The 14,063-nt window shown below is 40.6% G+C and overlaps 1 protein-coding gene across 1 annotated transcript in view; it reads left to right on the forward strand.

The window, feature by feature from the left end:
- The window catches only part of ARFGEF3 (ARFGEF family member 3), a 236,678-nt gene that overhangs the window by 191,668 nt on the left and 30,947 nt on the right, over window positions 1-14,063 (forward strand). The window contains exons 25-26 of the mRNA XM_030198524.1: window positions 6,600-6,722; window positions 7,818-7,921. Of these exons, the coding sequence (XP_030054384.1) occupies window positions 6,600-6,722; window positions 7,818-7,921 (227 nt within the window). The remainder of the gene's footprint in view (window positions 1-6,599; window positions 6,723-7,817; window positions 7,922-14,063) is intronic.

Raw genomic sequence — 14,063 nt, forward strand, 5'->3', positions numbered from 1 at the left:
AGACACAGCAGATGCAGCAGATGCAGCACATGGAGCTCATGATCTCTCCTAACCTGAGAGGATCTACTATGGTGTGAGCATTGTTAATATATGGCTCTGACCCTGATACCAATACTCCTGACACTTCTCCCCCTGTTATTGTTATGTATGCTGACCAACGCTATGACAATAATGGCCGAAATCGGCCCTACCGCCCAGACCGTAGAATTGATTACCCAGAAGAACGGGGTCGTCGCTCTCTACCCCAACGAGGTCCCCCAAGGGGCCCTCTTGAGGATACTAGGCGACAACGAGACTACCGTTCCCGGCCTAGCCCTGATCGCTATCCTGATGTGCTCTGTTATCGCTGCCAACAATATGGTCATTATGCTGCTGAATGTCTTCAGACACAGCCATATAGATTTAGAAAATCGCAGGTCCGTCAAAATCCCCCTGAACGGCAGTCATTCCCTTTATGGAACCCGGATCAACACCGTCCGCAGTGACCACAGATTTAGGGATCAATATTACCCACCCCATAATGACTAGGCGTTACCCCAAACCCGATTTGATTTTGTTGCTCTCAGTCACTCATACTACTCAGCTCCTCATTTAGTATCCAGAAACCATTTCTCTGTATGTTTCTGTTTCTATTACAGGTGACATGTCTTTATCTTATATTTTTTTAGGTTTAATTGCAAGTGTATGTTTATGGTACCATACAAATGACCTAACTGAGTCAGCAAGTTCTTTATTTGTTTTTTTGCATACCTTCCCTGGGGAGTTCTTATCAACTGCAGGGATAAGCGATCCCCAGAGGATGTTCATTTTATGTTTTTTTATATAAACCTTAACTGACTTATTTATGCCATTTTTCTCTATACGGGATCCCTTTTAAATAAAAGCTGTGTATTGCACATTTTTAAAATGTTTTCTGCTTTAACTGTTATGCTGTTTAAATTAATGTGACATTCACTTCTTTAGTTTTTTCATGAATATAAAGCCTTCATTTTTGAAATTTCTCTATAATATGTGTGACATCTGAAAGCTTTTCATTGTTTCCTTGTCTAAGAAAGAAGAAATATTTAATAACCAATATCCGTTATATGGAATGAATGCGAAAAATATTCCCTTGAACTGGCCATTTGGGGAAGCATTTTGCGCTGATCATAGATTTTGTACTATTCTTGGACTGAGAATTGGTGAAGCTTTCAAACATAAATTGGGAAAATTATACACTCCACTTTCTGATTCCTTTCTATTCAAAACAGGTTATCACAATATGGCAACTATTACTCTTTTTATCTCTCTGTCTTTCACTGTGAGTGATTGTGAGAAGAACTGGTGTACATTATTTGTGTGCAGCGGTCCTGGAATTTATGCTTTGTGTATTTAACTAACACCTTGCTTCAACTAACTCTTACCACATGGTGGCTTTGTCTTAAAGCGATATGCTTCTCCCTACTTCTTTGACTGACTGAAAAGGGTTACTTAAACTCTATGTGAAGGTCAATCAAGTGGCTGCACTTTTTAATGTTTTTCTTCCATTTGTCTTTTTCGAGGAACCTTTTTCTTGCATTGCCGTCTGAATACGCCTTGCTGCAATTCAGATGTATAATATTTTGTTTTATTTTTATTTTTATATATTTCATTTTTGGGGGGGGGGATTTTTTATAATTTTTCATTTTCGATGCTTTGTTTCTTACCAAGCCTCTTTCCTGGCCCCTAGCATTCTGACTTCTTTCAATAACTTAACCACATAAATTGCACTACTGGTCTGTTTAAGTTTTGCCTTTCCTCAGATGGATACAGGAATTCCGTTGACGTCCCTCACCGAGGAGACGACTGCTAGCAAAGAAGAACTACCCGATAATGTATCTGATCTGAAGGCTATGTTGCAGCAAAGAATCGCTAAATTAAAAGACAGATGCACAGACCCCAACATTACCTGGTGTGAAAAACGAGACATTATTCAGCGTGAATTTCAACAGATGCATCAATTGGTCCATGAACAAAAGAGACAGGCTCTCCACTTTTTGGCCTCTACCCTTCTTCCTGAATCATCTAGCTCATAAGTCCTGCTGGCCTCCTGAAGCTGAGGGCTCAACCCTTGGTGAATGGTAGTCATCGTAGGTGAAGATTCCATATCTATTGGCGATTGAGATTACAACACATTGCCCTCCATACATCAATAATTGACATTTACCATCATCTCTAAAATTTAATTGTTATTTTGTAAACTTTTCTTTTGTTCCATATACTTTACTATTGTTATTTGATCATGTCTTTGTAAAAATTACCAATTAGTCTTGCACATTATGCAAGCCAGAAGTGGGGATATATTATGCAAATTATTCCAATTCCAATTTTTATTATGCAAATTATTCCAATTCCAATTGTTTTTTTTAGATTTAATTTTAGGTTGAATTAATTTGAAGCTCTGACCCCTACCAATGAAAAAAATCCCAATTTGTACACCACAAGTTTCGGGTCCATGTGACCGATATACGTGTTTACTCAGCCGCAGAACCAGATGTTACAAGCCTAACCATCTTAAGACCGGCAACTTCCTTCCTTCAGCAAGCCAGCCTGAAAACTCAGCCCTGTTAGATCTTCCAGATCTCCGTCCAGATTCTTCTGCGCTTCCACCGCCTCAACCATGATCAATGAAAGAAACTTTAAAACTGATACTTAATTTGAGAATTTGCTGTTTATGGACATTATAGATTCATATTTTGTTTTATTACCAGTTTAGCAATAATCCTGTCTAGATATTGAAAAGATTTTATTTTTTATTTTCCTATTATTTCCTTTATTGTTCTTTATTGTTCTAATTGTTTTTCTAAGAATTTCCCCTGTTATTTCCGTTTAGGTAATTTAAAATTGAAGTTGATATTGCTCAGATACAAGGGTAACATCAAACCCTAATACTGACTAAGATAATGTAGATGTAAACTCTGTTAGTATCAACCAGCTATGCAATTGTTTAACTCTGGTGTAAGCTTACTTACGTTGCATGTCTTTCTGTAGGTTTGACTAAGCTCCAAGAGGGTAACGGATATATACAATACTTCCCATACTTCCAGGTCATTATGCATATGTCAAGATCCATGCAGACCTTGGTTAATATACCCGCATACCTATATTTCATGGGATTTTGTAAATGATCTCATGGATTAGCCCCATTCATAAAACCTCTCTCACTACAGTAAGCCTCAATCACATAGATATGAATAAGATAGAACCGGCATATGAAAAGGTTGCAGAAAATTATTAGTGTACTAACTATAAGTTTGTGTAGGATTGACATAATTGAAGTATTGTCAGGATGATGAGTTCACACCGTAAACAAAACAAATTGTACCAGTTGACCTTAAGACTCAGATAATTTGATGGCCTCATAGAATACCTTCTGGAATGGATGGTACCACGGTACGTTAACCCTGGTGTCACCCTATGGGATAGGGTGAAGAGGGGAATGTTAATATATGGCCTGGCTTTGGATCTACCACTGGAATAGTGAGGGCCAAAGCTATGAAGCCTAAAATAACTGAAGAAGTACTGACTAGGCCAAATAACAAGTACATGATTTAATATTTGAGAATCTGTAAAAAGCGGTTCTGAATAATGAGTCCTGCTACAAATTGGTACAATTTTTAATTCAAATTCAGCTCCTGTACTGGGGAAAACAAAAACAAAAAGGATGGCTCAGATGAACAAAATGGAGCCTATTACATAGTTCTTAAGATGAACAAAATGGAGCCTATTACAGAGTTCTTAAGATGGTGTGAAAAGTATGTGAAAACTATTGCAACAGGGAACAGGTGTCTCAGAAATGAGATGTGAAAAAAGAACTTGTTCCCAAAACATACTGATAAGCCCGCGTGGGAACGTATCATCTCAGAAATTGAGAGCTAGGTTTCCCACCATTGACTTCTATGGAGAGGTTGTGTATAAAAGAGGGGAAAATGTGCCTTAACTGGGAGTTTTCTCAGAGGGCGAAGCTCTGTCCGGTTGTACTCAGAATCTCTCTGCTGAATGTACCTGATTAAAGTCTGATGTCTGTATTTGTACCAACTTGAAGACTTGTCTTTGGGTAAGAAATAAATAGTATCTATCTATTTAAACCTATCTCTGTCTTTATACTATCTTCTCTTTACCTTACATTTAGCTTACAAGGCAGATCACATACACTCAGTCTCTGGAGAAACTTAGACAGAATTTTAATAGGCATTATCTGGGAACATAAATGGCCCAGAGTATACCTAGATCCAGGAAGACAGAAAGCAGTAGTTATGGGAATTAGATTTCTATTACAGCCCCTAATGCAAACCCAGAGCAGACCTCCTTGTGATTGGGTGACAATGGAAGTTGGAGAAACCATACAGAACCTGGTATGTGAAATAGGTATCTTTAGTCCCCCGTGTGATCTGGAGTCAGAAAGAGGTCCAAGAGGGGGAAATTAAAACAGCATCCATTACCATCTAAGCACATGGAAGGAGCTGATAATACAAATGTATAGTAATATGTATATATAAGCCTGTCTGATTATAATCTAACTACAAACTGTGAGTAAACAGATGTTTTGTTACTTCAACTTTAAAGTGACTCAGCAGTGAATCATTCAGGGGTGAATGAGAGAGAGATGAAGAAAGAAATTAACATTTCTAAAGCTGAAGCTGTGTGTACTAAAATCTGCTAATTATTTACTACAAATAATCCAACAAAATGGCCATTTTTCTCAATGGAGGAGAGAAGTGCCGCATGGATTTAACATATTTAAAAATGATCTGTAAATCAAAACGACAAGTGAAGTGATTAAATTTGCAGGTGATACAAAACTATTCAGAGTTGTTAAAACACATGTGGACTGTGAAAAATTGCAGGAAGACCTTAGGAAATTGGAGGCCTGGGCATCTAAATAGTAGATGAAGTTTAATATGGATAAATGCAAAGAGATGCACATTGGGAAGAATAATTCAAATTATAGTTACCTGATGCTAGGGTCTACCTTGGGAGTTAGCACTCAACAAACAAATCTGGGTGTCATTGTAGACAATAGGGGTCTTTTACTATGGTGCGCCAGCATTTTTAGCTCACAAACTATATAGATGACCAAAAACAATCAAGGCTCATACGATTTGAAATGTGATCTTGATATAATCTAATATAGTTCAACAGTTTAAGCTTTCCATTTTATCAACTTATAAATCGGCAAATCATAGACAGGAACTAACTCCCATCAGGGTTGAAACCTACAGTGAACGCCCACACATGCGCAGTACATTTATAGGCTGTCATCTAAGCGCGGGAAATTTTTTAAGATTGCCATTCTATTTCCCTGTTGAGGCCACCAGGGGCCACTGTGTCCCATCTAAAGATGAATTCTTGTTCCTAAAAGAACGCAAGATACATCACCTCTGTGGGGTGAAATAATCTGGGTAAGCACAACTGTGGCAGGACTAGATTACATGAAGTTTCATGGAGTATTGCAAACTGTCGAGGCCTTTTTCTCCATATTTTAATTTTTGCCCAGTCTAGCATGGGTTTGTGTTTACCACAGTATTGTTGATCAAGAGTTGTTCTTAATTTCTGTGTGAAAAGTCTGATTGTTTGGAAGTGCATTTTAAAATCTATGTGCATTCAGTTGAAAAAGCAAGTTCAAATGCCTTTGGGTACTCTGTACCCATAGTAATTTTCAAAGTGAAAGTATGGACCTATTTTCTCTTTGAAAATTGGTGCAGATCGGCTACAGACTTTGCAGCTATGCTTGCGGATTGAAAAATGTCCCCAGAATATATAAGCTATGAAAGCAACATACCATAGCTGGATGCTCATATCTGCAGAGGCATCCTCTTCTGCCTTGTGTGTGTGGAAGAGTTCCTTCTTAGCCTGTTCTGTTTCTTATAAGGATCCCCACTTCTGGTTCATGAGCCTTCGTGTGATTATGGGATTTCAGTTGCTGTTGTTTCTAAACAGGGGTGTCAACTGGAAAAGTTGGGACGGGTATGTAAGCTTCGGGCACTGTCATTTGGGTGTCATTGTTTGGACGCCCAAACAGCATCTAAAATTCCTCTCTTCCCACTGACCTGTACTGGTTGATAGAGAGCACGGCCCATGGTTACTCGCTGCTGCAACTGGGGGCCCTTGGAGCAGAAGGGAGATGTAGGCTGCCCCAGGCAGCACAAGTGAGGGTGAATGATTCTTCAGACAGGCTGTTCTGTCCTCCCTCACAGGCACTGTCTGGGGCAGCCCACATCTTCTTTCTGCTCCAAGGGCCCCCAGCCACAGTAGTGAGCAGCCTCTGTCGAGTACCAGATGTCGATGTGGGGAAAAGTAGAGAGAAGAGTTATGGATGCCCAAAAGTCCAGTGGCCAAAAGTCTGGCACCCTAATAGCAGTGCCCAAATGGTGACACCCAAAACTCCTGCTTCAGACTATGGCTTTAGCTCTCCAGCCAGGTGTTGGAACTCAGATGAAGTAATTCACTCAGTCTTTAGGATCGAGACTAGATATCTGCTTCAAGTCATTGGTATCACTTCATTGTAGACCTAAGTCATTCTTCGAAGACGTCTGATGTTGGAAAGATGAGATTCATTGTTTCTTGTCTTGTTTTAATAGGGAAATGCCAGGCTCCAGTATTTGATGTCTTTGAGGCGTTCCTCAGCACCAACAACATTCAAGTCTTTGCCAACGCTTCCACTGACTACATTATGTGCCTTATGAAGTTTGTGAAAGGATTAGGTAAATTTGACACCTTCACTGTTGTAGAGGATTCACGTCCTATATAAACCAGTAGTAACTTTGGCCAAGTTAAAGAGATTGGTTGTGATGCCTCAGAGATGGCTCAGGAGCTTTGCCTCAAATTCCTGCTGCTGTGTTTTACTTTATATGAAAGTAATGCTCAGTTTATACATGCAGTCGTGCAGTAACTCATAAGAGAAACCTTCACAGCTCAGCCTGGTGACTTGGGGAGTGCTGTGTACTGAGAAGTACAGGGACTTGGGTTCAGTTCCCAGCTCTGGCCTTCCCAGGGTGATTCCCTTTGACAATCCCATGTAGGCCAGTGCCATGGGGAGTTTTTACACCTTTGCAGATGGCAAGTACCTGCTTAAGGCACTGCCCCTATTGGGGGGGTGGGGGCACAGCTTTTTTGGATAAAAGAATTATTTTCCTGGGGCAGCCTCCTCTGATAGTTGTGCCCTTTAAGAGCTGGTTGTTGAAGAATAGTACCGTGAACAGGATTGTTCAATTTTTGGTTTAATCGGTTGCCCAATGGCTGTACTTTCACAAGGTTGGAGAGAGTTGAGGCCTTGTCACTTTAGAAGAATAGCAACCAGTTTGCGAGGAGCTTTGGGAAGGGGTTTACAGGGCAGGTTGAAAACACTGTGGGGAACTTAGAATCCTGTAAGTATATTGTATCTGCCCGACTGTAAGCACATTTTCAAAGGGAACCCCCATGTAGGGACTGGCTGCACCATCAGTAAATCAGTACTTACGTACCTGAAACTACCTGCTAGGATTTTGAAACTGAAATCTCCATATGTGGTTGACTGGTTCCTCCACCCTAAATCTATTTTGCCACAAATAAGAATACCCATGCTGATAAACATAAGCAGGACAATTTCCAGTGGCCTTTGGTAGCTATTTACTTATAAAAACCTCTGACAGTTGTCCTCCCCAGATCTAATTGAGAGAGAGCAAAATATCCCTGTGTTGACGAGTCATTCATAGTGCTCATTTCCCTGTCAAAATACAGTTCTCAGGTTAAATGCTGGGCTGATTTTTTTTTTTTTTTTATCAAGCCACCCTTTCCTGGTTTTCTTTTACATATCTCAGGAGAAGCGGATTGCAAGGAGATTGGAGATTGTGCAGAAGTATCGGGATCCCTGTCTACAGATCTGTGCCTTCCTGCCTTGGATTACCTCAGGAGGTGTTCCCAGGTACACACTGACCCTGAGCCAAGTTTTCCTGTGATAATCATAGGGCTGCCTGGTGCTGGAACAATTAGAGAAAGCTTGCAGTCCACAGTTTGCTGTGTTCCAGCCCCATACCGAGCTCAAGAAATCCAGATGTGTTTAGATGTTAGTTTTGCTTCTCTCTTTCTCTCAGAAGAGTTTCTTAAAGTTTCAGCTCCCTGTTTTGCTCTGCATTGGTCACAATAGCCTAAAGAGAATCCACAAAAGGTGGAGAACTCAATAGATCCCACGAGGCGTGAAACAAAAAATAAAAAGGTGGGAAAATAAGCCAGGCTATCCAAAGAATGGAACCAAATAATCTTTGCTTAAAAAACAAAATTTAATGATCTTCAAACAGATAATAATATAACAATAACACATTAAAATTGACTAGACACAACGTTGTGTTTCGGCCGAATGGCCTACATCAGGAGTCTTATCTATCAAATTGAAATTAAATATAACACATCAAGGGAATCTCAAAATGCCGATAAAAGATTCCAAAGATCTACAAATGAGATCTTGAAAATTATAACTGCTGAAATCACTGTGACAGACGGTCCACTTGTGCAACGGTCTTTCTCAAGACCATTTTCAAGATCTCATTTGTAGATCTTTGGAATCTTTTATCGGCATTTTGAGATTCCCTTGATGTGTTATATTTAATTTCAATTTGATAGATAAGACTCCTGATGTAGGCCATTCGGCCGAAACACAACGTTGTGTCGAGTCAATTTTAATGTGTTATTGTTATATTATTATCTGTTTGAAGATCATTAAATTTTGTTTTTTAAGCAAAGATTATTTGGTTCCATTCTTTGGATAGCCTGGCTTATTTTCCCACCTTTTTATTTTTTGGTCACAATAGCACCATCTCACCTCACAGCACTTAGTAGTAAGGAAAACAAAAATAGGCAAAATACATAAGAGAGACATTTAGGGCTGTTTTGAATTTAGGAAAGAGAAATTTATTTATTTGGCTTTATTTACCGCTTTTTTTTTTTAAGGAATTCACGCATGGGTCATTTTCAGAATAAAAAGGACTACATTTATCTCCATCCTGAAGGCCCAGTGTTGCTTTTTTCTGTTTCTGTTTATGCTTGTATGCTGTTTTACCCTCTCTTTGGTTACATGGTATGCTACCTTACAATGCCTACACAATATTAACATTTTAATAGACAGCATAGGGTGTAAACAAAGATGGAACGTATAGATAGATAAGATAGAGCAACAGGAGTAAGAAAATAAGGGTCTAGTTATTATTAATATTTTTTATTAATGTTCACAGTATACAACATGACTGGTTACTAAAAAAAAATTAGTAAATATGAATCTTGACTATCCTCTAAAAATTACCCCAACCACAGATATAGCTAACCTTCCCACTCCCCCTCCCCACCCCCACAATTACAAAAACCCTACCTATTTAAATAAACAGAGGTCTGAGGCCAGAACTCTTATGGCCTCTAACCCCAACCAAATCTAAAACACATCCCACACAACAGCAAACCTATAGCAACCCCCCCCCCCCCCCCATATAGCTATGAAAGAACCTGAGAACTTTGGAATTTGTTAAGAACTTGGCTTACCAGCAGTAGGTGAAATAGAAACTAAGTAGGGGACCCAAACCTGAAGAAAACGTTTCTGTCTCCTGTGATGTGGACGAGCTGTCCAAGCCTTCCAGATCATGAGTTCATGCAATTTATTGCATCAGTACCAAATCATAGGTGGATCAGCCTGCAACCAGTGATTCAGGATGCGTTTCTTCCCCCAAGAGATAGGCTTTTCCCAAAAATAGACTCTCCTTCCCCCAAAATCCCAAGTGAAACTCTATGAAACAAAATGCCTTTCATGGAACCAGTGGATGTCCCAAAGGGCGTTGAAGTAAGTGAAAATGGCTCTCCAAAAGGCTTTAATCTTCTGGCAAGACCAGAAACCGTGTGTGAACCAATTTTCCGGTTCCCCACATTTCAGATAAATGGGAGAGACCACACAGCCTGCCGTGAAAGCTCTGCTCTGTGAGAAATATGCTTGATGGATCACGCAATATTGGCATTCTTGCAAATCTGCTTGATAAACCAACGCTGGTATGGAGGTGAAAAGAGATCTATTAATCTCAGCCCCCAGGGTTTGCCCCAATTCTATAGACCAAGCTTCCTGTAATGAAGCATTGGATAACCCAGGGAGCTGATGCCACAAAAGCTTATAAAACCATGAGACCAACACCTGGCCCAGAGCACCACCGTCCAAAAATTCCCGGAGGTGAGAACAAAAATGGAACTGCAAGCTATTATCCATCAGGCTACGAATATAGCTGACCAATTGCATATATGCAAAATAGTCCACCATGTTGAAGGAAAAACGTTGCTGTAACTCTGAGAAGGCAAACAATATCTCATCCTCCCTGAAAAAATGTTTGTTGATCTCTACCTCCGAAATGCCACATTATGAAGACCAGGTTGGAACTTCAGATTGCCGATTAGCGGTAAGAGCAAACTGCTATGTGGATCCTGTCCCCATGATCCCAGCAGCTTGCGACACAAGTGCCAGATTGGCCATAAAAGTAAGCTATGTTTAACGTGACGGGGGAGCCCCAAACCCCACACATGCAGCAACGCCAGATGGCTCCATGGCCTGAAATACTCGTGCTCAAAAGCAATATCAGTATATTTAGTAGACTGTAGTACCCAATCCCACAAGTGACGTAGCAAACAAGCTTGATTATAAAGTTTAATGTCTGGAATGCCCAATCCTCCCTTCTTCCACCCTCCCAACAAATAATGACATCGTAACTTAGGCTTTTTACCAGACCAACAAAATGTTCTGACCAACTTGTTTAGAGCTTTAATATCTTTATGTAATAAACACAAAGGCAAGATCTGTCGGACATAAACCAGAATGCAACACAACTGAATTCTACCCAACAGCGATAAAGGAAGGTGCATCTATAAGGCTAATTGATTACGAGTATCTTGCTGAAGTTTTTCCATATTCAAATGATAAATCTGAGTGGGCTCCATACTGACAAGCATGCCCACCAAAGCGGGAAAGAGGCTCCCCACGATCAGATGAAAACCTGCAAAATTGTCATGTTCCAGAAAGCTATCCAGTAAAGTGGAAAAAGACTTGTGAGGTTCTTGAAGGTCATTGGCAAAAGCCGCTATCTTAAAATGATTCTCCCCGTCCTCAAACCTACAATCTCCAGATTACCCTGTATTTCTCATATTAATGGATTAAAAGTGAGAGCAAAAAGCAATGGGGACAGTGGACATCCATGACGGGTGCCCATCTGAACATCAAAAGCCTTAGCCAATTATTAAACCATAGCCTAGTTTGGGGATTATTGTACAAGACCTGAACAGCCTGGGCGAACAGACCTCGTATCCCATAAGCTTCCAACACACCACGAAAGAACCCCCATACCACCCTATCAAACGCTTTCTCTGAGATAAAATAACATATTTGAGTTTTCAAAAAAAGGCTTACAATAGGAAATTGTGGCGTCTGGAAGGCAGAGTCACTCATTTCCGTAAATTATATGGGCAACACCCCATGGCTAACAATAAGGAATTGTTGTTGGATGCCCAACAAACATTAAACTTCTTTAACCATCAAGCCATCCAAAAATCTATTGAATATTATAAATATTGTTTGTATAAGCATGCGAATAAAAGTGGTAGAATGATGGCGAACTTAGTGTGGCGTTCTGGAGGCCCTACTAAAATATTGACTCTTCGTGATCGGATGGGAGTTTTACACCACTCAGATGAGGATATTAATAATATTTTAAAGACTTATTTTTTTTGCCAAACTGTATTCCAGTACGGCAGAGGTTCATCTGGACAGTGATATTTATCTCTCATGTCTTGATTTACCTCAGATTTCTCCTGTATGTCTGTAAAGGCTCAATGAATGGATTCAGGTAAAGGAGGTTAAATGGGTCATCAATCAGAGCCCATTTAATAAGGCACCCGGCCCTGATGGGTATAGGAGTGAATTCTACAAATTGCCTTGGAAGAATATAGCACCCATCATTACAGCGGCTTTTAATGCTGACATTGACAATGGCTCTTTGCCTGAATCGCTTCATATGGCGCAAGTTATAATTCTCTTGAAACCGGACCATGTACCGGAGAGATGTGAATCCTATCGACCAATTTCCTTACTTAGTGGTGGAGGGGCTTCTGTGTTTCAATGACTCAGAGGGCTATGCTGAAGGGTTACCCATATCAGACAGGCCTCTGAGGAGAAACCAGACAAAGAGTGTCCCGATTTTTAACCCAGTCAGTTAGTCTAAGTCCCATGCCAAGGGTCCTAGACTAACTTATTTATGAGTTGCCTGTGTGGAACCATGTCAAAGGTTTTGCTGAAATCTAAGTACACCATATCTATCGCACCTCCCACGTCCAACCGTTTGGTCACTCAGGCAAAGAATATGACCTGCCTCTACTGAAGCCTCGGGTCCTGCATTCCATTCAATTCGGGAAACCTCACAATCCTCTGCTTCAGAAGCATTTCCATTAGCTTACCACCGAGGTAGACTGAACAGGTATGTAATTCCCAACCTCCTCCTTACTTCCACTCTTGTGCAAAGGGACCACATCCGCCCTTCTCCAGTCCTTCAGGACCACTCCAGACTCAAAGCATTGAAGAGGTCCATCAGTGGAGCCGACAGAACTTCTCCGAGTTCCTTGAGCGCCCTCGGATGTATCCCATCAGGCCCCATTGCTTTGTCCACTTTTAGTTTATCTAGCTCCTCAAGAACACAGTCCTCTGAGAACAGGTCTTGGTCTACCATATATCCATCCCCATTTCTATTTGTTTTCTGTGGTCCTACCCCCGGCCTTTCATCTGTGAACACAAAACAGAAATAGTTGTTAAGCAGTTCAGCTTTATCCTTATCAGCTTCCACATCCCTCAGCTTTGAGCCTCACAGTGCTATTATGGCACTTTCCCCTGTCACTTACATATCTGAAGAAGTCTTATCTCCCAATTTTACCGTATTAGCTGTCTTTCTTCCATTTGCCTCTTCGTTTTCCTGACAGCTTTTCCAGCTTCTCTTAGCTTATCCAGGTATTCTCGCCTGTCTTCTTTCTGAGTCGATAATGAGTTTAGTGTTTAATGTTTAGGATACTAGCATATAAGTGCCTATGTGTGCATGTGCATTATTCTGTAAGTATGTGCATATCTGCAATAGTGTGTATTTTACAGGTAAGCATGCAGGTGGGAGCAGTCTGCACAGAGTGTAGGCAGGATGTACATTTACAACTTACATAACATACATAGTAACATAGTAAGTGACGGCAGTTAAAGACCTGAACAGTCCATCCAGGCTGCCCAACAGCCACACCATTATCAATTCATGATTAAATCAACAGTGAACATGATATTATATACTTGATCATGGTCTTTCTTTGCTGTTTCTGGGACATAGACCGTAGAAGTTCAGGCACATAGACCATAGAAGTCCACCTGGCTCTGTCCTTGTGTTCCAACTGCTGGAGTTGCCATCAAAGCCCACTCCAGCCTATCTACTCTCCTCGGTTCCAGCTACTGAAGTTGCCATTGAAGCACTTTCCAGCCTATCCTAAACTGGATTGCTATATACAGAACACAGACCTGCTACAAAGTCTGCCTGTCACCGGTCTTAGTTCTTCACAGTTGGAGTTGCCATCCAGGTGTCACACATCCAAACACACATGCAGCCATTTAAGGTTTTTTGTTAATACCACCCATTTTCTAATTAGAGATCCTTATTGAATTCCGTCACCGTTTTGGTCTTTACCACCTCCTTCGGGAGAGCATTCCAGGCATTGACCGCCCTCTCTGTGAAAAAGAATTTCCTGATATTACTCCTAAGTCTACCGCCCTGCAACCTCAATTCATATACTCTAGTTTTACCTTTTCCCCTTCTAATGTATAGAATACTATGATTTACACACACATAATCATTCATTTTATTCACTCATTTAAGTACCACTTAGACCTAAGCGGTTTACAGTTTTCATTTTACAGCTACTGGGTCTGTCCCTGGTGGGCTCACAGTCTAAGTAGTGCACTATCCTACTGTTGTACCTGGGGCAACGGATTGTTAAGTGACTTGCCCAGAGTGACACAGAGCTGCAGA

The sequence above is a fragment of the Microcaecilia unicolor genome, chromosome 3, assembly GCF_901765095.1.
Source record: "Microcaecilia unicolor chromosome 3, aMicUni1.1, whole genome shotgun sequence".
NCBI lineage: Eukaryota > Metazoa > Chordata > Amphibia > Gymnophiona > Siphonopidae > Microcaecilia > Microcaecilia unicolor.